The sequence below is a fragment of the Notamacropus eugenii genome, chromosome 3, assembly GCF_028372415.1.
Source record: "Notamacropus eugenii isolate mMacEug1 chromosome 3, mMacEug1.pri_v2, whole genome shotgun sequence".
NCBI classification, from domain to species: domain Eukaryota; kingdom Metazoa; phylum Chordata; class Mammalia; order Diprotodontia; family Macropodidae; genus Notamacropus; species Notamacropus eugenii.
Window position 1 is genome coordinate 278476916 of NC_092874.1, and position 23957 is coordinate 278500872.

The 23957-nt window shown below is 37.9% G+C and overlaps 2 protein-coding genes and 1 pseudogene across 6 annotated transcripts in view; 1 reads left to right on the forward strand and 2 right to left on the reverse strand.

The window, feature by feature from the left end:
* Positions 1-4838: 4838 nt before the first annotated feature.
* Positions 4839-10728, forward strand: SNRPF (small nuclear ribonucleoprotein polypeptide F). Its single transcript, XM_072655630.1, has 4 exons — positions 4839-5058; positions 6532-6657; positions 9069-9133; positions 9795-10728. The coding sequence occupies exons 1-4, from the start codon at positions 5056-5058 to the stop codon at positions 9859-9861; spliced, it is 261 nt and encodes an 86-aa protein (XP_072511731.1). The 5' UTR covers positions 4839-5055; the 3' UTR covers positions 9862-10728.
* CCDC38 (coiled-coil domain containing 38) overlaps positions 8821-23957 on the reverse strand; it is a 55957-nt gene continuing 40820 nt past the window's right edge. For all 5 annotated transcript variants that reach the window (XM_072655625.1, XM_072655628.1, XM_072655629.1 and 2 more), the window contains 5 exons: positions 23271-23422; positions 21723-21858; positions 17762-17967; positions 11370-11463; positions 8821-10865 (listed from right to left, as the gene is read on the reverse strand). In XM_072655625.1, the coding sequence (XP_072511726.1) occupies positions 10752-10865; positions 11370-11463; positions 17762-17967; positions 21723-21858; positions 23271-23422 (702 nt within the window). In that variant the 3' untranslated portion in view covers positions 8821-10751. The remainder of the gene's footprint in view (positions 10866-11369; positions 11464-17761; positions 17968-21722; positions 21859-23270; positions 23423-23957) is intronic.
* Positions 11105-11200, reverse strand: LOC140497884 (U6 spliceosomal RNA; annotated as a pseudogene).

Here is a 23957-nt window from a genome sequence, read left to right on the forward strand (position 1 = left end):
AAAAAATTTAAAACTCAAAAGTTGTGGAATTGAATGTTTAAAAATAAAAATAAAAAAAGATTTATGTCAATATAAAAAAATCAGCCAGCCTTTCCTAATTCCCCTAGGTGTTAGTATTCTCTCTCCCTAATCAAACTGTTGTACATTCAACAGTCAGCTTCTGAGTTTTATTTTGTCTTTGTATGCTCAAGGTCTAGCAATCCCTAACAAAGAGGAGGCACTTGATAATTGTTGACCTGAATTAACTGAATATGGAGTAGTGAAGATTCTTGGATTTGTAGTCATAATATCTAAGTGCAAATCTTGGCTTTCCCATTTATTACCTGTATGAACCTGGGCAAGACAATTCCTTTCCCTGGGCCTGTTTCCTCAACTGTAAAATCAATTGATAAGAATTCTAGTGTTAACTGTGTCAAGCACTGGGGGTACAAACTAAGGTGGAAAAAAAAATCTCTGTATATTTTGAATGGTGGGGGAGGAACAACATCCATATAAAACATGTATATATATATATATATATATATATAAGTTATAGAGTAAATGAAGGGTAATCTTAGATGGGTAAGGGGGAGATGGTAAAATCCCCTAGGGATTTTAAGAGATGGAATTAGAGACAGAAAGCATTCAAGGCATGAAGGATAGTTAGTGGATCACACTGAAAACCTTGTTTTGCTTTGCCCCATTCCTACCTTTCCAGTCTTCTTACACCTTACTCCTTTCTACAAATTAGATCCCCATGACACTCCACCTGTCTCAAGCAATTCCACTGTTTGCTCCCACCTGCTCCCCCCCTCCCCATGCCTGGAATTCATCCTACCTTCTTCTCCAACTCTTGGCTTCCCCAACTTCCTTCAATTCCCTGCTAAAATCCCACCTATTTTCAAGAAACCTTTCCCTATCCTCCTTAATACTAGTGTCTTCTCTCTGTTGATGATATCCAACGTATTCCACATCCATCTTTGTACAGTTGTTTTTATGTTGTCTGCCCTACTAGGCTGTCAGATCCTTGATAAGAGGAACTGCTTTTTGCCTAGCCCAAGCACCTGCCACATAGCATGTGCTTAAGGAATGCCTGCTCTGCTGACTCCATCTATCAAGTATCATTGTACAGCATACGGACTGAAGTAAAAGAGTTAGGGGCGGTCAGACTACTAAGAGCCTAAAACGCCACAGATTATACAGAATATTCCAAATGTCTGTTTTGCAGTTTTAAGCTATCAAAGCTTAAGTTTTAATTTCAAGGAGATCCGCTCCTGGATGTAATAGGGAGCTTAAGGAAGGGTTAAGTGGTGAGGTAGGATGACAAGCTAGGCCTCACCCAGCCTCAGACGCTTACTACGCAAGTCACTTAACCTGTTTGCCTCAATTTTCTCCTCTGTAAAACGGGGAAAATAATGTTTTGGAGGGTTGTTGTGAGAATTCACTAATTTGGGTTTACAATTCAATAAATTATATTTCAACATAATCAAGCCAAATAATATTCCCAACATACTATCCGACATAGATATACTGCAATTACGTATTTGGAAACATGACAGCGAAGGGCAGGCTGGTCTAGATTCTCCTCCAAGCTATGCTTCTCCAATCACCGACGAAGGGGCAGCAGGATGGGAGCCTCGATTTACATTCGGCCGTGTCCTCCGGGCCCCAACCTCCCATGTATATACGTGTATATACACACATATACACATGTATACACACATATACACGCATATATACACATATACATACATGTATACACATGTATACACACATACATATATACACATATACACACGTGCATACACATATACATACATATATACACATGTACATACATGTATACACATTGTATACACATATACATACATATATACACATATACACACATGTATACACATATACATACATATACACATGTACATACATGTATACACATTGTATACACATATACATACACATATACACATGTACACACATATACATACATATATACACATGTACATACATGTATACACATTGTATACACACATACATACATATATACACATGTACACATACGCATACACATACATATATACACATGTACATACATATATACACATGTACATACATGTATACACATTGTATACACATATACATACATATATACACATGTACACATACACATACATATACACACATGTACATACATGTATACACAGAGTATACACATATACATACATATATACACATGTACACACATGTATACACATATACATACATATATACACATGTACATACATGTATACACAGTGTATACACATATACATACATATATACACATGTACATACATGTATACGCATTGTATACACATATACATACATATATACGCATGTACACACATGTATACACATATACATACACATATACACATGTACACACATATACATACATATATACACATGTACATACATGTACACACAGTGTATACATATATACATACATATATACGCATGTACACACATATACATACATATATACACATGTACATACATGTACACACAGTGTGCACACATATACATGCATATACACGCATGTACACGCATGTATACACATATACATACATATATACACATGTACATACATGTACACACAGTGTATACACATATACATACATATATACGCATGTACATACATGTACACACAGTGTGCACACATATACATGCATATACACGCATGTACACGCATGTATGCACATATACATACATATATACACATGTACATACATGTACACACAGTGTATACACATATACATACATATATACGCATGTACATACATGTACACACAGTGTATACACATATACATACATATATACGCATGTACATACATGTACACACAGTGTATACACATATACACATATATACGCATGTACACACATGTATACACATATACATACATATATACACATGTACATACATGTACACACAGTGTACACACATATATACGCATGTACACACATGTATACACATATACATATATACACATGTACATACATGTACACACAGTGTATACACATACACATACATATATACGCATGTACACACATGTATACACATATACATACATTATATACACATGTACATACATGTACACACAGTGTGTACACATATACATACATATATATGCATGTACACACATGTATACACATATACATACATGTATACGCATGTACATACATGTACACACAGTGTACACACATATATACGCATGTACGCACATGTATACACATATACATACATATATACACATGTACATACATGTACACACAGTGTATACACATATACATACATATATACGCATGTACACACATGTATACACATATACATACATACACATGTACATACATGTACACACAGTGTGCACACATATACATGCATATACACGCATGTACACGCATGTATACACATATACATACATATATACACATGTACATACATGTACACACAGTGTATACACATATACATACATATATACGCATGTACATACATGTACACACAGTGTATACACATATACATACATATATACGCATGTACACACATATACATACATATATACACATGTACATACATGTACACACAGTGTACACATATATACGCATGTATACACATATACATACATATATACACATGTGCACACATGTATACACATATACATACATATATACACATGTACATACATGTACACACAGTGTATACACATATACACGCATGTACACACATGTATACACATATACATACATATACACACATGTACATACATGTACACACAGTGTACACACATATATACGCATGTACACACATGTATACACATATACATACATATATACACATGTACATACATGTACACACAGTGTACACACATATATACGCATGTACACACATGTATACACATATACATACATTATATACACATGTACATACATGTACACACAGTGTGTACACATATACATACATATATACGCATGTACACACATGTATACACATATACATACATGTATACGCATGTACATACATGTACACACAGTGTACACACATATATACGCATGTACGCACATGTATACACATATACATACATATATACACATGTACATACATGTACACACAGTGTATACACATATACATACATATATACGCATGTACACACATGTATACACATATACATACATACACATGTACATACATGTACACACAGTGTATACACATATACATACATATACACGCATGTACACACATGTATACACATATACATACATGTATACACATGTACATACTTGTATACACATTGTATACACATATACATACATATATACACATATACACACATGTATACACATGTGTAGATATACGTATATATATATATTTGAGATTAGGAAATGAGGCTCCGGGACCCGAGGCGACTTGCCCCGGCCGAGCAGGGCCTTCCCGGCCACGCGTCCCGTGCTCCCGAGGGGCACCCTACAACCTCGCGGAGACGGAAGGAGCGAAGCCAGGCCCCCGGGGGAGGCGAACGAGGCCCCGGGGTCGCGATACCTACAGCCGCCACCCCCCTCCTCCGGGGAGGCCGCTTCTGGCGCACTGTCCCGTCAGCAGAGGCAGCGTCCGGTCAGGATTAGGGAACAAGAACACGCTCAAGGGCAAAGAAATAACTGAGGCACTTTGGGGAAAAAGGTTTTTTAAAATCTCCGACTGTTGGACGCGTGCGGCGCAGGCGCGGGAGGAGTCCGCATGCGCACTGAGCAACCCCGGCACGAGCCTCTCCTGCTCGGCTCCGCCCCGCCCCGCCTCCAAGCCCCACCCACCTGCTTCCGTCCAATCCGAGAGGCCCGGGAGGAGGAGAGCGGGGGAGGAGAGCTATGACAAGGAAGCCGGGGTGAGGGGTGAAAGTTCACCTTCCCGGCTGGCGGCCATTTCCCTGCCTTCCGTACGCTTGCCGGCTAGAGGGAGGCGGAGGTAGGGGCGGCGGTGGCTCGCTTCACGTGGGCGCAGGAGAACCGGCGGCGGCGGACGGCCCGTGGCGCTCTTCGGTGGTGACGATGGTAAGGGGGCGGCGGCAGCGGCGGCGGCAGCGGCGGGAGCCGTGGCGGCCTGGTAGCGGCGTGAAGAGCGTCCGCACGGGTTCTCGCTTCCCGCCTTGCCCATTCATTTGCTGTGGGGGGCGGGAGCGGCCTGGCTCGTCCCTTTCTTCCCTGTCCCCCCCCACCTCCGGTCTCGCGAGAGGAGCGGCTCGCGAGCCTGCTATTTTTCCCTCCTACATTCCCCCTCGACCCCAGTTGGTTTCGCCCGAGTCCTGCGCTTTAAAGCCTCCTGGAAGGGGCCATTTAAAGGGGGGCGGGGGGAAAGGAGGCGGGGCCAGAAGGGAACTTTCCGTGGACTCCTAGAACTTAAGCCAGGGGGAGAGAGCTTGGAGCCGCGGGGCTGCGGCCGTCTGGGCCCACCTCCTCACTTTACAGCCCGGGAAACTGAGGCCTTGGGCAAACTTCCCTGGTCGGATGGGCCAACCCCTTTACAGCCGGGGAAACTGAGGCCCCAGAAACACAGCCCTAGGCACAGGTTGGGATCCAGAAGGGGCCTCAGAGGCCGTCTGTGATACAGGTTCACTGCTGTTATATTTAATAATAATAATCGAAGATCAGGGAATCACTCTGGTCAGCTCCTGGCTCCAATTTGTGCCCCCTTTAAACTCCGAGTTATCCTCTTATAGCTCCTGAGCCTCAGTTTCCCTCACCTGCCAAAAAAAGGCACCTTTTTCCTCTTTTTTCTGTAGTTTGGCCATCTTATTATATTTTATTATAATTATCGTATTTTATATACATAATTATTTTATATACGTATAATGATTATTATATTTTATTATTTCCCTTCCCCCAAAAAAAGTAAACGTATCTGAGTTTTCCTTCACCAGTGGCTTCCAGCAGTGCCTTGTGGTGGGGAGGTGACTGTTGGTTATCATAGTGTAGGAGAAATAGCTTTGGCCTTAGAGATGCAGGGTTCAAGTCCCTGCTCCGTCCCAGTGTTAGCTGGGGGCACTTGGGCCAGCGTTTAAGTGCCAGCTCCAGACCAGGTGCCGGTGCCAAGCACTGGGGATACAAAGAGGCCAAAGACAGTGCTTCCCCTCAAACGTGCCACCTGGGCTTTGATTTCCTCCTTTTAGAAGGAGGAGGGGTGGACTTTACTCTTTCTAAAGCTTCTAACTCCCATTCTGGGGGCTTGGTAGAGAAGGAGGAATCTGGAACTGTTGAATAAACGAATGTGAATTTATCTATTTCATCCCATCTCTGTGAATCAAAAATGAAAGAGGTTAACCATAGCAGGACTCAATAGTTTGGGTACTAGGAAAGGCTGAATGTAATATAGGGTGATTTAGGAAAGTACGAGGAGTGGGCTCTGGGCTTCTCTGTCAAGTAAGAATATTGGACTAAATGAACCCTCATGTTCCTTCCCTTACTTGAGATCCTGTGAAAGCTCCATCTTGACTAATGTCTTGCCTTTATCACCTCATCTCTGTACAGAGTTTACCCCTCAACCCCAAACCATTCCTGAATGGACTGACAGGGAAGCCAGTGATGGTGAAGCTTAAGTGGGGAATGGAGTATAAAGGTTACCTGGTGTCTGTGGATGGCTACATGAACATGCAGGTAAGCTAAACTCGAGTGGGGTGGGCCTCACTTTACTTGCTTTCTGAGACTTGGAGCCTTGTCCAGGATTTCAGTGAAAAGTCATGTCCTTTTAATAATTGATACCTTAATTCCTCTCCTAAGCTTCAGGCTTCGGAGTCTTAATTTACTTGAAGTAAAGAGGGCAACTAGGTGGTGCAGTGGAGTGAAGCCAGGAGCCAGGAAGACCCAAGTTCAAATTCAGTCTCAGACACTTACTAGTTGTGTGACCCTGGGAAAGTCATTTAACCCTATTTGCCTCAAGTTTCCTCATCTGCAAAATGAAGTGGAGGAGGAAATGGCAAACCACTCCAGTATCTTTGCTAAGAAAACCCCAAATGGGGTCATGGAAGAGTCAGACACAACTGAAAGGAATGAACAACCACAATTGAGAGGAGCCAGCTTGTGGTATAACATTTGCCAGGTATGTTGGTAGTAAAGTCACTCTATATGCCCTCTCACTGCCCTTTGGATTGATTACTTAATACTTAGGATTTTCGGTGATCTAAATGGTCCTTGATTCACAATCATTTAGCATTTGTTTTTAAATAGACAAGCAACTAATAATGTTAAAAGACTTTACTTCTTAAGAGGAAAATAAAAGATTATTGTCAGGAAAACTGGAATTCAGAATTTGAATGTATTGTAGAGAATTTAACCGTGCTTTGTGTGCTTTGCAGTTTAAATAAATGTGTTGATGTAATACTGAAGAATGTAACTGGAGATGGACTTATAACCATTTCTTCAGAGTATTATTTTAGTAAAACAATTGAAATTAGCTTTTTAAGAAAGTATGTTTTTCTTAAATGAGATAGAATAAATCTATCTTTGATTAAATTTTCTTTGAGGAAAAATTTATTTTCTGCATTTAAAAATATTTTTTCTGAGAAAAGCCCCATCCATAGGCTTCATCATAAGCTCCCTACCCCCTCCTCGATATCTACATTACATAGTTATCACTTGGTCTCCATCCTTCAGAAGATGAGCCTCTTTGAATTAGGTGAGGCTTGTGCTCCAGCTGCTGTCACAAAGGTCACTTCCACCTCGGTAGGACCTGCCAGCATGTGCATTCTACTCATAACTTTGTAGAGCCATGTCATGAGACATCAGAGTAGGATTTTACTGGTGGGTTTAGAAATAATAAAAAAGCAAATGTTAGGCTGTTTTTCTTGCCTCTGTCATGAACCAGTACAGGCTGTATGAAAGATACCTCTGAAAAGCATTGAAGGTGGTGACTGCCAACATTCAGTATTTCCACTCCATTATTCTGCCATGAAGAATGTGACTGAAACCAGGTACTCCCATACCTGGGATGCTGGGAGCAAAGTTTTCTCCAGCAGGGTAATCTTTGCTCAAGCTAGATAATGCCAGAAAAAAAGAATGTTGCCTTTGTCAAGTAACTGTTGCATCCATTGGACGGGACAGATTGTTCTGGTTTATCCCATTTATAAAATACTGATAATTTAGAAAACTGACTTTATGGTATTATGTGATGAAAATAACAATAACCACCTCTAAAGTAGGTTATGAAAAGTAGACTTATGCAGTGTGGCTCTTGAAGTTTGGATATAGTCCAAAGGCCTCATTTGAGCACCTAGAGGACCACATGTGGCCTCTAGGCTGAAGGTTTCCCACCCCTGGGGAGGGTCTGTAAACAGGAGGCCCATAAAAGCCTGGCCTTTATCCTCAAGGAGCTTGCATTCTCTTTTCCCTTCTCTGAGCTTTTTTCCATTTGACATTTTTCTTTTTCCATTTGTTCTTTGTTCCATTCTTGAGCCAAAGAACAATAATAGGAATCATGGCCAGTGAGCAGGAGAGTAATGGGAGTGATGCATGTGAATTCAAGAAAAGGAAAGCTAAGCACTGTTTGAAATTACATTAGACCTCTTAAGAGCCAGGGTCGTCAACTTCCAAAGCACTTGTCTTCAAGTCCTCTTAGTATCTCCATAAAAATCTCACTCTTAACTGCTTTGTCTCTGTGGAATTATAAACTATTATCTTTACAGCAAATGATTTCCAAAAGACTTTTGGATCACAACCTTTTGTAAGCTGATTGTTTTCTGTGCTGAATTGGCAAGTCTAACAGGAAGGGAAATTATGTAAAATCCCTCTAGGGAAATTAAAAAGAAGTCATATTAAAACAAATATTTTGAAGCAAACTTTTATTATGTAACAGTTTTACATATCAGTCAGTTGCTTGGCTGAGCAGATGTAATAATAATAACTCAGGATGGTTTTTAATATTAAACTGTTGTTAATCATTTGCAGATAAATAGATTTGTGTTATTACTATAGAATGGCCTCAGTATGTTAGTTAACCCTCCAGATTTAGTTGGTTTATACAATTTCCCCCTTATTCAGTTTTACTGATTTATTTTCTTTTTATTTAAAAGCTTGCAAATACAGAAGAATACATAGATGGGGCATTGTCTGGACACCTTGGTGAAGTTTTAATAAGGTAATTCTCTCAGAGCAACAGTGTGTTTAGATTACCACAAACATAAATATCTATTGATACAAACTAATTGATGCTTCGGTTTCCAAATTTCCCCTTTTTTTGCTTTTAACATCACTATTTAACAGTGTTCTACAAATAGAAAATTCTGACAATTGTTAGATTAATGGTAAAAAAAAAAGGATTTAAATATTTTAAAACAGATATTCATTTTCAAGATTTTCCTATTGTTGAAATTAAACAATTTGGGCCTTAGCTGTATACCTGTTTCAACGTTCATAAATTACAGGAGCTTTGGCTAGCATATAGAAGTTGAGAAAATTAAGTTGCACCAGATAATTTGTTTTCAATAGGATTTGGCTTCTATTTTCTCCAACTTCTACTCTGCTACTTTTCTTTTGAATATTTAGCAAGTGTGTCTGCTTCCTGAACAACATAGTAGGCTTGCTTTACTAATTATACAATGAAAATGAGTGCCACATTTCCTATAACTAATAGCCTCAACTTGAAAATAGTTTAGCAATAGTAAAAAAAGAATTCCATACTTAACATTCTGAATTGTATATCTAAAAATACAGTACAAAATTAATTTATAGCTACCACAGTAAATGCTGTGACTTTTTCCTACTTGGAACAACACAATTAATTCTAGTTCTCTTTACAGGTGCAATAATGTCCTTTACATCCGAGGTGTTGAAGAAGAGGAAGAAGACGGGGAAATGAGAGAATAGCATCTTTTCAGGGGGGTGGGGAGGGAGGGATTTCTTTTGTATATTTCTAGAAATAAAGATTTGTTTGTTTTTCAGTTTATGTTGGTCTTTAGGTCCATAAATTGTTCTCCATGAACTTTTGTAAGTTGAAGGTAATTTTCACTTGTTCAAATTCAGAACAGAAATTCAAAACTTAGGAAATAGGTAGTTTGTGGAGTTAATAGCAAAAGACAAACTGCCTTTTCTTCAAAATGTATCTATATATTTTCCATGTTCTGAGGGGAAAAAAAGATTGACATTCCCATATGGGGGAATTTTCCTAAAGGTAAAGTAGTCTTTGTGATTTCAGGAAGGAAGGTTGTAATTAAGCAGCTGCTATTTCTTTTGGTTTCATATTTAAAAGTACCCATTTCTCAATATTTTTGCTTCTAAAATTGCTTAATTGTGAATTCAACTTAACTTAAAATATATGCATATATTTTAATAGCTCATGACCAGGGTATATTCAGAAAACAGGATGCTGCTTTTTAGACTTCTGTTCTCAAGGACTTTAATTTACTTAGCTGAGAGAATTAAATGTATCCTGAGGCTTGTTGTTCAAAACCAAGCACTTTTGTCCACTTTACGTTTGTGGTTATAATCAGGATAAAAGACCTCAGTAAGCAAACCTTTTAGACATACTTTTTCTGGTGATTTTTTTTTAATCCTTCTAATGAAAATATTATAAAAATAATTAAAAGGTTCTGGAAAGATTTGGTTCACTGGAATTTGGAGATGTAAATCTGAATGACATTCATTCATTAAAACAAAAATTCTGTTACTCTAAAAAAACAAAACTTAAAACCTGACAAAAAATAAATAATTTTCAGGCTTTTACCTGAAAATGAAGATATGTGTCTGACTGATTTTGTTCAACTAAAAAAATACTGTTCCTCCAGTAATTTTGACTTTGAGTCATCTACAAAGAGTGTTTCTTGTTTGATGTCCGATAGAGGTTGTGAACGATATACAAGTTTCCTTCCCATCTGTAGCAAAGAAAAAAATGTTAATGTCTCAGTCCTTCATTCTCTTCTGTTTAATAATATAAAATGACTTTGGTAACATCTGCCATTCCAAAAACAGACAAAATATTAATTACCGAAATTATAAAATGTATTTATTTGACCATAACCTATATGGTTATAAGCATTTTTTCAACATTAATTTTTTTCTAATTATGAAATGAATTATGAATTGTTTCAAATTATGAAATGAAGCACTTCCCAAAAATATGAAATGCTTCTAGAATTTTCAGGTCGTCCTTGCAAAGGGACCATGCTAATCTTCTCTGTATGAGCATATGTGCTGCCAAAGTGAGCACAGTTATGTAAGTATTGTATCTATTTTGCAGATATCTCTAAACTTCAGTTACCCTCTATTTGCCGAACGTCGCAACGCTAGTAAATAGCAAAGCTAAGACAAATCCTCAAAACGCTTGACATTTTCCTTCTTATCAGTAGGAAAAAAATTAGTCTCGACAAAACACAGACCTTTTTCTTTGGTTTTGACACAGCTCTTTCTAGGGCAATTCTTATTTTTTCTTCCTGGGATCTCTGTTTTTCTCTCATTTTCTCTTCACGCATTCTGTTATAAGAGGGAAAAAAGTTCTTATAACTAAATTGCTGTAAGCACACTCAGGGGACTGCCAAGAATAAGTTCTGTTTTTATTACATAGGGAGATGTTGCTTTTCGTCGTTTGGAAAAGCATCAGATTTACCTTTGAGCCAGGCTATAAAAGTATTCCCAGAGAATGGGAGCAGAAACTAGAAACCCATGTATTTCTAGGGGTGTGGCTAAGCAAGTTGTGGCATGTGTCTAATGAGATCTTGTACAATAAGAAATGGCAAAGATAATCCACACACCTCCACTCCCCCTGCCAAAAAAAAAAACCAGGGAGGACCTGAATATTGAAGAAATAACTAGAACATAAAATACTGGCTATAACTAGTTACTAAAGGCAATAATTTTCCCGAATCAATCAACAACCATTTTATTTTACCGAAGTGTTGAGAATACAAAGGACAGCCACATCCTTCCCCCAGGGAGCCTGTATGCAAGATTATGACCTGTCTGGTATAACATTCACATATATAACGTGTGTGTGTGCATATTTCTTGGCAGCTAGATAAGAGGTGTTTCAAAGGAAAAATTTCAGGAGTTCAGTCTTTTTCAGTTGCATCTGATTCTTCATGACCTCTTTTTAGGGTTTTCCTGGCAAAGGTTTGCCATTTCCTTCTCCAGATCATCTTACAGATGAGGAAACTGAGCCAAACAGGCTTAAGTGCCTTACCCAGGGTGACACAGTAAGTATCCAAGGCTGGATTTGAATTCGGGTCTTCCTGACTCCAGGTTTGACACTCTACCATGCCACCTAGTTGTCCCCTTCGAAAGGAGTTAGCATAGATGACAGCACATTTTTGTCATCTTGTTAATAGATGTTTTTTTAAACCAGCTGGGAAAACCAAGTGCCACTTTGTGGTTACTTTTATCATGTTTGCCTTGCTTTATCAGGTTTGTTGGGATTGATGCTAAGACTCCTGTGACACCACCTCTCAGTGATAGGTTTAAGTTATCTGCTGTCTAATGGGGTGTGAGTTGGGAGTACAGGCAGAGGTTGAGCCATCACTGTGAGGAATAAGATAGTAAAGAACCCGTGTGGATGATAGATGGATGTGGTCAAACAGGAGATAAAAAGATTAAACATCAACATGATGGCTGTCGGTAAAGTTAAATGGACAGGAATGGGTGAATTTAATTCAGGAGGTCATTACATATACTACTATGGAACAGAATGCCTTAGAAGAAATGGAGCAGCCCTCATAGTCAATAAAATGGTGAGACAAGCAATACTGGGGTATAACCTCAAAAATGACCAAATGACATCTGTTCAAACCCAAGGCAAACTGGTCAACATCACAGTTGTGCAACACCAGGTCTATGAACCAAGAATGTTGCCAAAGAGACCAAAGATGATTAGTTTTATGAAGACTTACAACATCTAGAAATAATACCCCAAAAAACCCAAATGTCACAAAGGGAGTTGGAATGCTGAAGTAGGAAATCAAAAGATGATTGGAAAAAGCGTTTGGCCTTGGAATACAAAATGAAGCAGGGCAGAGACTAATGGACTTTTGTCAAGATAACTCATTGATATAGGAAACACTTTTTCTTATATTTTGTTTTTCAGTTACATGTAAACAATTTTTGACATTTTGTTTTTAATTTTTTAAGGTCCAAATTCTCTCTCTTCCTGTCCTCTTCTCCCTTCTCCTTGAGATGACAAGCAATTTGGTATGGGTTATACATTTGTAGTTATGCAAAACATTTTCATTTAGTCATGTTGTAAAAGAAAACATAAACCAAAAAAAAAAAAAAAAACATGAAAAAAAGAATGTAAAAAGTAGTATGCTTTGATCTGCATTCATTTCCAGTTCTTTCTCTGGAGGTGGATAGCATTTTTCATCATAAGTCCTTCAGAGTTATCTTGGATCTTTGTGTTGCTGGAAATAGCTAAATCATTCACCATTGATCATTGTTATAATATTGTTACTATGTACAATTTCTCCTAGTTCTGCTTACTTCACTTTTCATCAGTTACGTAAGTTCAAGTTTTTCTGAAAGCAACCTACTCATCATTTCTTACAGCAAAACTGTATTCTGTCATAATCATGCCACAACAGGTTTAGCCATTCCCCAAGAGAGGGAATACCCTCAATTTCCAATTCTTTGCCATCATAAAAAGAGTTGCTATAAATATTTTTGTACAGAGGTTTGATTTTTCCTAAATCTCTTCAGGATACAGACCTAGTCATGAAATTGCTGGGTCAAAGGGTATGCACAGTTTTATAGCCCTCAGGGCATAATTCCAAATTGCTCTCCAGAATGATTGGATCAGTTCACAACTCCACCAACAATACATTAGTATCCCAATTTTTTCCACATTCCCTCCAACATTTGTCATTTTTCTTTTCTGCCATGTTAGCCAATCTGGCAGGTGGGACCTCAGAGCTGTTTTAATTTTTATTTCTCTAAGCAATAGTGATTTAGAACATTTTTCATCTGATTATACATAGTTTTGATTTCTTCATCAGAAAACTACCTGGTCATGTCTTTTAACCATTTATCCACTGAGGAATGACTTGTATTCTTATAAATTTGATTCAGTTGTCAATAAATTTGAGAAATGAGGCCTTTATCAGAGAACATTGCTATAAAAAAAAATTTCCCCCCGTTTTCTGCTTTCCTTCTACTCTTGGCTGCATTGGTTTTGTTTGTAACCTTTTTAATTTCATGTAATCAAAATTATCCATTTTACATCCTGTTAGTGCTCTCTGTTTCTTGTTTGGTCACAAATTCTTCCCTTATCCATAGATCTGACAGGTAAATTATTCTGTGCTCCCCTAATGTACTCATGATATCATCCTTTCTGTTTAAATCATGTACCCATTTTGACCTTATCTTGGCATATAGTGTGAGATGTTCATCTATACCTAGTTTCAGCCAATTGCTTTCTAGTTTTCTCAGCAGTTTTTGTCAAACAGTGAATTCCGTTCCCAAAAGCTGGAATCTTTGCAACAAATATTCTTTTTCAACAACCCAAAAGGCAACTCTACACATGAACATCACCAGATGGCCAGTATCAAAATCAGATTGATTATATACTTTGCAGCTAAAGGGGGAAAAGATCTATACGAATAGTTGAAACAAGACTTAGGAGCTGACTGTGACTCAGATCATAAGCTTCTTATTGCAAAATTTAGACTTAAATTGTAAAAAACAGGGAGAGCCACCAGACCATATAAGTATGACTCATGATTCAAATAATATCCCTCATGAATATGAAGCAGAGATGACAAATAGATTTAAGAGCTAGAGCACTTGAAGAACTATGGACAGAGGTTTGTATAGGAGTCAACAACAACAAAAATTCCAAAGAAAAAAGATCAAGAAAGCAAAATAGCTGTCTGATGAGGCTTTACAAATAGCTGAGGAAAGGACAACTGAAAGGTAAAGGAGAAAGGGAAAGACATACCCAATGGAATGTGGATTTCCAGAAGATAGCATGGAGAGATAAAAAGGTTTTCTTAAATGAGCCACGCAAAGAAATAGAAGAAAACAATAGAATGGGAAAGCCAAGATCTCTTCAAGAAAATTAGAGATATCAAGGGAATATTTCATGAAAAAAATGAGTATGATAAAAGACAAAAATGGTGGGAACTTAACAGGAATAGAAGATATTTAGAGGTGGCAAGAATACACAGAAGAACTATACAACAAAAACCTTAACATCACTGATAGCCACAATGGTCTGTCTGATCAAGAGCCAGACATTTTGGAGAATAAACTTAGGGCCTTAGGAGGCATTGCTAACAACAATAAGGCTAATAGAGACGATGAAAATCCAGCTGAGCTATTTAAAATCTTAAAAGATGGTGCTGTTTAAGTGTTGCACTCAGTATGCCAGAAAAATTGGAAAACTCAGCAGTGGCCACTAGATTGGAAAAGATCAGTTTACATTCCAATCCTAAAGAAGGGCAATGCCAAGGAATGTTCAAATTACTCAACAATTGTGCTAAAAAGATTTTGCTTAAGATTCTGCAAGTTAGACTTTGGCAAAACGTGAACCAAGAATTACCAGAATAGGTTTGTTTTCAAAAAGGCAGAGGAACTAGAGACCAAATTGGCAACATTTGCTGGATTATGGAGAAAATAAGGGAATTCCAGAAAAACATCTACTTCTGCTTCATTGACTACACTGAAACTTTTGACTGTGTGGATCATAACAAAACATGGCAAATACTCAAAGTGATGGGAGTGCCAGATCATCTTACTTCTCTCCCGAGGAACCTATGCCAAGAAGCAACAGTTAGAACCAAACACAGAACAACTGATTGTTTTAAGATTGGGAAAGGAATACAACAAGACTGTTAACTTATTTATTGTTGCCTAAGTTTATTTTATTTACATGCAGAATACATCATGTGAAATGCCAGGCTGGATGATTCAAAACCCAGAATTAAGGTTGTCCATAGAGATAGCAACAACCTCAGATATGTAGATGATACCACTCTGATCTCAGAAAGTAAAGAAGAATTAGGAAGCCTCTTGATCATGATGAAAGAGGAGAGTATAAGAGCTGATCTGAAGCTTAATATCAAAAAAACTAAAATTTTGGCAACTGGTCCCATAACTTCCTGGCAAATAGAGGGAGAAGAAATGGAAGAAGTGCCAGATTTTCATATTCTTGGGCTCAAAGATCACTGCAGATGGCAACTGCACCATGAAATTAAAAGATGCTTGCTCCTTGGAAGGAAGACTGTGACAAATCTGGACACAATACTAAAAAAGCAGAGATATCACCTTGACAACAAAGGTCTATGTAGTCAAAGCTAGGGTTTTTTCAGTAGCAATGTATGACTGTGAGCGTTGGACTATAAGAAAAACTGAGCACCACAGAATTAACACTTACACATTGTGGTACTGGAGAAGACTTTTGAGAGTGCATTGGACAGCAAGGAGATTTTATATCAGGCAATACTTAAATTAATTCAGGCTATTCATTGAAAGGTCAAATACTGAAACTGAAACAAATATTTTGGCTATGTAATGAGATGATACTCATTGGAAAAGGTCCTGATGTTGGGAAAGATTGAAGGCAAAAAGAAAAGGGGACATCAGAGGATGCAATGAACATGAACTTGGATAGATTTCAGGAAGTAGTGGAGGATACAAGGTCTGGTTGTGCTACGATCTGTGGGTCACAGAGTCAGACTCGACAACAACCATGACATTCTGGAAGTCAGATGCAACAACCAGGTGAAATTGTTTCTGCTGCCCCTAAAGTCAGTTTCAACACTACACCATGCTAGTTAAATATGGTGGTCAGGGAAGGCTGTTAATTACATAGGAAGTAAAGACTTTTGTTACCCACCTATCCAGATCAGAATTTGGAGGAAAAAAAATGTTGAGTGCAAAGAACCATACTCAAATACTGATCCTTTCCAATGGTTAGAGCTGGACAAGACATGACTTTCTTACATCTCCTTAAAAACCCAATACCATGCAAGAGGTGCTTGACATAGTATGCATTTTTCACTCCCACCTTAGATTTTTATAGTTCATAGGATCATCGATTTAGACTCATAAGGGTCATCTAGAAGTCATCTAGGTCAACCTCTTCATTTTACAGATGAGAAAACTGAGGCCCAGAGAGATCAAGTGTCTTCCCCATGGTCAAACAGCTAGTAAATATCAGAGAGCAGGGTGGACCCAGGTTTTTCTGCCTTCGAGGCCAGCATCCTATCCACCCTTCCAGTTATGATTTTGGAAATTCTGCCCAAAGAATATTTTACCAATAAGTCCTTAGATGTGTCAGTATTTGAGGATCTATTGTTTCATCACTGTATTCCCTTCATTGATACAATCTGCAATCCCTTAATGATTTAAGAGTTGATTTTGGGAGTTGCTGTGGCCCTCACTTAGTGGCAACTTGTGAAGAGTATCTCTAAGCTTATCTAGGTCAGTCTTTGGGCAGTAGTCTATGGTTTGTATTGAAGTCAAACTCTAAAACTTTCCAGCTCAGCAGACCAGTGCCTGGCAAATAGTAAATGCTTAGTAAATAACAATTAATTAATTAGAATCTACCAGAGCTTTCACTGTCCAAAACAAAGAGTCACCTCTAAGTAATAGTAAGACAAGAACAAATCTTTGGTGGAAGAGTAAATTCATTAGCAATGGATGGACATATATATTCTCTCTCATTTGGAATTCCAACCTGGTGACTCTATGCATCTCTGTGTCTAAATCCTTCCCCCCAAAAAAATGCATACTTGAAAACAATAATAAAGCTACTTGTTTTGAACGCAAAACACATAGACTGTACTTTTGTCTTCTTTCCCTCTGTTTCGCCTTTTCAATGGCTTCTATGTTTTCTTTAGGAACAGACTCAATCAGGTCACTTAGCTCCACCAGCCGAGACTCTACTTTGACCAACTTTTGGACTGGGTTGAGGTTGGCCACATCCACTTCTCCGATGCAGACCTTGTACACTTGGTTGACTTTTCTACTTAGGGAATCTATCAGTCTTTCCTAAGTTTGAAAAGAAAGGGGTGACAGAAAGCATAAAGATCAATGAAACGTCATGTTATTAATTAGTAAATACATATCAAATTGCTTGAGCATTTGACAAATGGCAGAAACCTTCCAAGTTGTATTCCCCATTAGAATATAAACGCATTGAGGGTAGGGAATCTGTCAGTCTTTCCTAAGTTTGAAAAGAAAGGGGTGACAGAAAGCATAAAGATCAATGAAACGTCATGTTATTAATTAGTAAATACATATCAAATTGCTTGAGCATTTGACAAATGGCAGAAACCTTCCAAGTTGTATTCCCCATTAGAATATAAACGCATTGAGGGTAGGCTGTGTCATTTTGTCTTTGTATCCTTAAGGTCTTAGCATAGTACCTGGCACATAGCAGGTATAATCAACACTTGTGGAATTCAGTTGAATCTGATCCAATGAAATTTCAGCACAAACAAAATCTGAATTACCTCCTTAACTCTTGTAGAAATGGAGTTTAATCAGTTTCATAATTAAAGATGTGTGATTTCTATGGTAACAAGTTGGGTTATTCTCAATCATGGCTTGAAAAGTAAAAAAGAGATGACAACAATTGAAGGATATTTTCCACAAAAATATTGAACCAAGATGCTCTGATTCCAGAGTTTGAACTTTACTTGATAAAGTTGTTGGGGTAAAATGGAAAATTTTACTCAGATTTTGGAAAATCTCTGATTCCAAAACAAGTTCTCTTTCCAATACATCATAAGAGCCTCCAAGTGAAAAAATCTGGAACCATAAAGATTTTTTTTAAAAATAGGGCTTTGAAAGGAAGTTTGGAGAGTAGGAAATTTTAGGTTTATAACCAGAACTATAAGGATTTTTAAAAAGAAATTTTCAGCTCCATCCTACCCTATATGGTTGGAAATCCTGGCTCTCTTCTCTTTCTTCTCTCTTTATCCTCTCCCTTGGTGACCTCCTTCTATGGGTTCATTTCAATTATCTCTATGCAAGTGACTCCCAAACCCATCTAACTAACTTCGATTTCTCCTTTGAACTCCACTTTCGCACCTCCAACTACTTGCTGGACAAGTACTTGCCCAACAACACTCAAATCAAACATGGCCAAAATTAAACTAATCATCCTCTCTAAAAAGGACTTTTTGTCCTACCTCTGTATTTCTATTGATGGCACTAAGATCCTCCTAGTTATTCAGGTTTGAAGCCTTGAAATCATCTTTGACTTTTCCCTCTCTCTATCTAATCAGTTGCCAATCCTGTCTCTCCAATCAAACTGTGCCTATCTGTAGCTTCTGCCTGCACTGTCGTAATAGGTTTCCAATTCACATCCCTGCCTCCAATCCTTCCTTTCACAGATGTGGAATTTTCTTAATGGGTTAGATCTAACTAGGCCATTTCTCTGCTGGTGTCCTATTGCTAAATATGTAAAGTTCGGTCTTTAGTCCAGCTTTTAATTTAATTGTGGTCTTCCACAAATTAGCACCTTCCTAGCCTTATTTCAGTTTATTTCCCTTTATACACTCTCTACTCTGATCCAACTGAACCTTGACATGTTATCTCCCATCTCTATGTTTTTGCACAGACCATCCTCCATGGCGGAATACATACTCTTTTCATCTTCACTTCTCAAAATCACTATTGCCTTCCTTCAAAGCTCAGCTCAGGAAGCACCATTTTTATAATGCCTCCTCTGACCTCCCTAGCAGAATGTAAGCTCCTTGGCATCAGGGAATATGTCATTTTTGCTTTAATCTTTGTATTGTCAGTAGGGAGGACAGTACCCTACACATAGTAGGCACTTAATATGTGTTTGTTAAAATTAATGAAGGCAATGAGAATTTCTTCCAATTCTACTCTGATCCTCCTTGAACCAGACTAACTAATGGGTCAAAGAAAGACTCAATTATTGTCTAATTCTATTTAAAATGCAACACACTCCTGGAATTATGTCTAGTTAGCCTTATCTGTGGCTGTCATCTACCTTCCCTAACCTAGTCCACACTTCCAACAGGTGAATGATAGTCTTGTGGTATCCTTCTTGGATGGTGGGGTCAATCATTTTCCTTCCACGCTATGTAAAACCTCATAAATATTCTCATAAAAAGATTCTCATCAACTCTCATAAAAATTCAGCTATTTTACAAATATTTTCCTCCAACCGCCCCCATAAGATTGTAAGTGAGCAGGGCCTGTATCAGTCAGTTAGAATTTATTAAAAAGTCTTCTATGTGTCAGGCACTGTGCTAAGTACTATGTCCTCTTTAACTTTGTAGACCCAGCATCTAACAGAGATCCTGCAAAGGATCAGAGGATTTTAGAATTGCAAGGAACCTTAGAATTCATCTAGCAGATGAGGAAATAGTCCCAGAAAAGTGATATGATTTGTCCAAGGTCACATAAGGAGTGAATGGGTGAGTCAGAGTAAGAGCCCCAGATCCTCTGCTTCCAAATCCAGCTTGGCCACTGTGCTACAGGTACCTCCTTTTTATGTGTATGTTTTAAATATTTACTGATTTGAACTGGATGAAAAACAAATCTATCTGTTCAAAGGCAGGCTTGTTGAGTTGTGATTAGCTCTAGGAGGGATGAAAATTACTTTCCTTTTGATGAATTTAGCAGGGAAAGTAACATTGCCTATAATTAGAGGTCTGAAAACCAAAGCTATCAGATACCACCTGATTAAATGCAGAGCTTCTGACCTTTTTCAGGCAGTCTGGTGAAGTCTATGGAAACCTTCTCACAATAATGTTTTTAAATACATAAAGTAAAATATATAGGAATACAAAGGAAACTCAATTATATTAAAATATAATTATAAAAAATTTTTTAAAAAAGAATAAGTTCATGGGCCTCATCTTAAGAAGTCCTGGATTAAAGAGAAATTCAATTTCTTAGAAAAAAATTCAATGGAAGATAGTCTTCTAATTACTGTTAGATATTTGAAGAACACCAATCCATAGGCTTGCATATTTCACACCCATGTAAGAGGACTCTCAAACATGTTACCACCATATATATATATATATAATTATAATCAACTTCTTGTGACTGTCTAGATTATCTATGGAAAACTTAAAAATCAAGATAATTTTCTTTCTCTTTTGTCAAAGGTAGAACTGGGGGTTCATTAAACCCCACATCATCATAGGATCATAAACCTATGCTTTAATTCCCATAGAGAAAATATAGAAGCCATTTCAAAGGCCATTTGGTCCAACCCCCTCATTTTACAGCTGAGGAAACTGAGACCCAGGAGAAGTGAAATAAATTGCCCATGATAACACAGGTAGTAAGTGGCAAGAGCTAGGATTTGAAACCAAATCTTTTGATTCCAAGCTATTGTACCAAGCTCTCTCTAGATTGTGTATACAGTTATCCCTTTCATATCTCCGGTTTTGATATATCACAGGTCAGCATAAGAAATGAAATGGGAATTTGGGGGTAGTTCTGTGAAAGCTTGCAGATGACACTTGAAGGCCAGCAGACAACACAAAGTCTATGATCAAATACTTAACTCGAATTTTACAACAAAGATTTGTAAACACCCCATAAAAGAAAAAGGAAAAATTCAGACTTCTCTGGTATGAAGGGAGGGTCAAACAATTCTACCAGGATTTTCCAAAATGTTGGGGTTGGTGTGGGGAGGCAGTGCCACACCCTAGCACTCTTCCCTCCACCATCCACCCTTGCCCCAGCGATATGGAAGGGATGGCTGTATACAGGAATTAGAAGATAGGCTATCCATTAGCTTAAGCCATTACCTGAACTTCTGAATTAAACTCGCCAAAATTAAATAGCCGTGACCTTAATTCCAATTCTGCTGCTTTTTCTTCCTCTCGAGCACAGTTATTCTTAAGCATTTCTTTTTGATTCAGTAGAGTCTCTATGTTACTATTCCTGTTATAAAAGAAGAAAAAAACATGGTATAGTCAGTGAATACAGAGTGTAAATAGAATGAATTCCCAGAGCTGGGAGTCAAGATGAAAAACTCTTACATTCTACTTAAGAAAATCAAAGGAAATAGCTAGATAGAATTAGCAAGATTAACTAGATATAAAAATTGCTTTACCCTAACATATAGTTTATGAATGGATTATCGAGTTGAGTAAGGTCTCCCAAACTCAGTTTATGAGAGGAGAGCTTTCTGTATTTCTGAAGCTGTAGTCCATAAAAACACATCTTGTTGAATGCCATCTACATTGCTATACATTCAATTTACATGGTGAGGTCCCAATCTTTAATAGGAAAAAATGTTAAAAATGTCTCCACTTGGACTTTACCTTCCTGCTTAGGACTTTCAGTCACCTCATTTTTTTCCCCACACAAATCAGAAGAGGTTGTTAGCAATTGGTGGGTTTGTTTTAAATATTAGCATGTTCAGTTTCTCCCATTTATTATAATTCTTCTATGCAACATGATTAATGTGAAAATGTATGAATAGGAATGTATGTGTAGAGCCCATATCAGATTGCATGTCGTCTCAGGGAAGGAGGGAAAGAAAATTTAAAACTTATGGAAGTGAATGTTGAAAACTAAAAATAAATAAATTAATAGATTGGAGGAAAAAAAGGAGTGCTAGCATGCTGTCACCACACTCCTGGAAGAAGACATACCTTGCAAGAGGTTATATACAGTGTCTTTTACCCTGTATTAGGAAAACCCTGACTACTTTCTTCCTGCTAGGACCTTCACCAACCACTAGATATTTTTTTCCTTTGTCTTTCCCCTAAAAATATATTTTTATTGATATCTTTAGTTTTTATATCACCTAGATTTCCCCCCTGTATCCATCCCTCTCTGCCAGCTACAGATACATCTTTTATAAGAAAGAATTTTATTTTTTAAAAAAAGAAAAACATTCAGCAATATCTATTAACATGTTGAAAAAAGTGACATTATATACAATGTTCCACATCGGTGGACAGTCCTCCATCCCCAATCTCTGCAAATAACCATTATAATTATTATATGCAGCTTAGGCAAAATGCATAGAGATGTGGTGACTGGAAGCTGGTTTCATAGCCAAAAGGATGAAGTCTTCTGTCCCTGGCTAGTTCCCCTCTTAAGCTGGAGACAAGGTGCCAACAACCTGCTTTGGTAGAGAAAGCTTTCTCTTCTGGTAGTTCCCTATTGGAATGAAAACATAGATCCAGCTTCTATCCCTATTAGATTTTTACAAACCACACACACACACACACATACACATACACACACCAAAAAACAAAACAAAACAAAAAATCTAACCCCGGATAGATAAAAGAAATTTAGGACCAAACTTAGAAAACCCTTCCCTGTTTTGGATGGCTTACACTTTATCTTGTACAGCTTTTTCTCTTTTTGATACATCTTCCAGAGCTTCATCAACATCTTGGGAATATTGTACCAAAGTAAGATTCTGCTCTTCTAGTTCGGTGAGGACATGAAGTAACTCTTCCGGTTCTTTGAAGTAAAGCTCTGGTTCCTAATCAATTTTTAAAAGATATGGTGTTAAATTTCCTAGAGGAAGGTAACCTCGGGTAAAATTTGGCACTGATGGAAAAGTCAAGGTTTTAATGGTAAATTTGATTTTATGATTGCCATTTAATCAGGAACTAGAACACGTATAGAAAGGCATGTAAGCCACATAAGACTTGCCTCAAAACATGTTCCTCAGCCAAAGTGAAACTATAATCATATTTGAAACATGATTATTGGAACTTGCCATTTTTGGATGCTGTGGGAATATTAAGTGACTGTTCTTCTGAGTCTAACTCCAGGTATGGGTAGACTCTAATCCATGATGCCAGTAAGCTGATGAGATGCTGGTATGAACTGCATAAGGTGATCTCAAGGGAAGGGTGGGAGAGCGGCTGTTCAGCATGGGCTGAGGTGGGGTTCTCCTGACTCAATTTCCCCACTGACACCTGGCAGACTTTAAGCCGGACTGAATGCAAGTGGACAATCTAATCCTGCCTGGAACTGACATGAAGTTGGGGAGATATTGTATCCCTGCAATG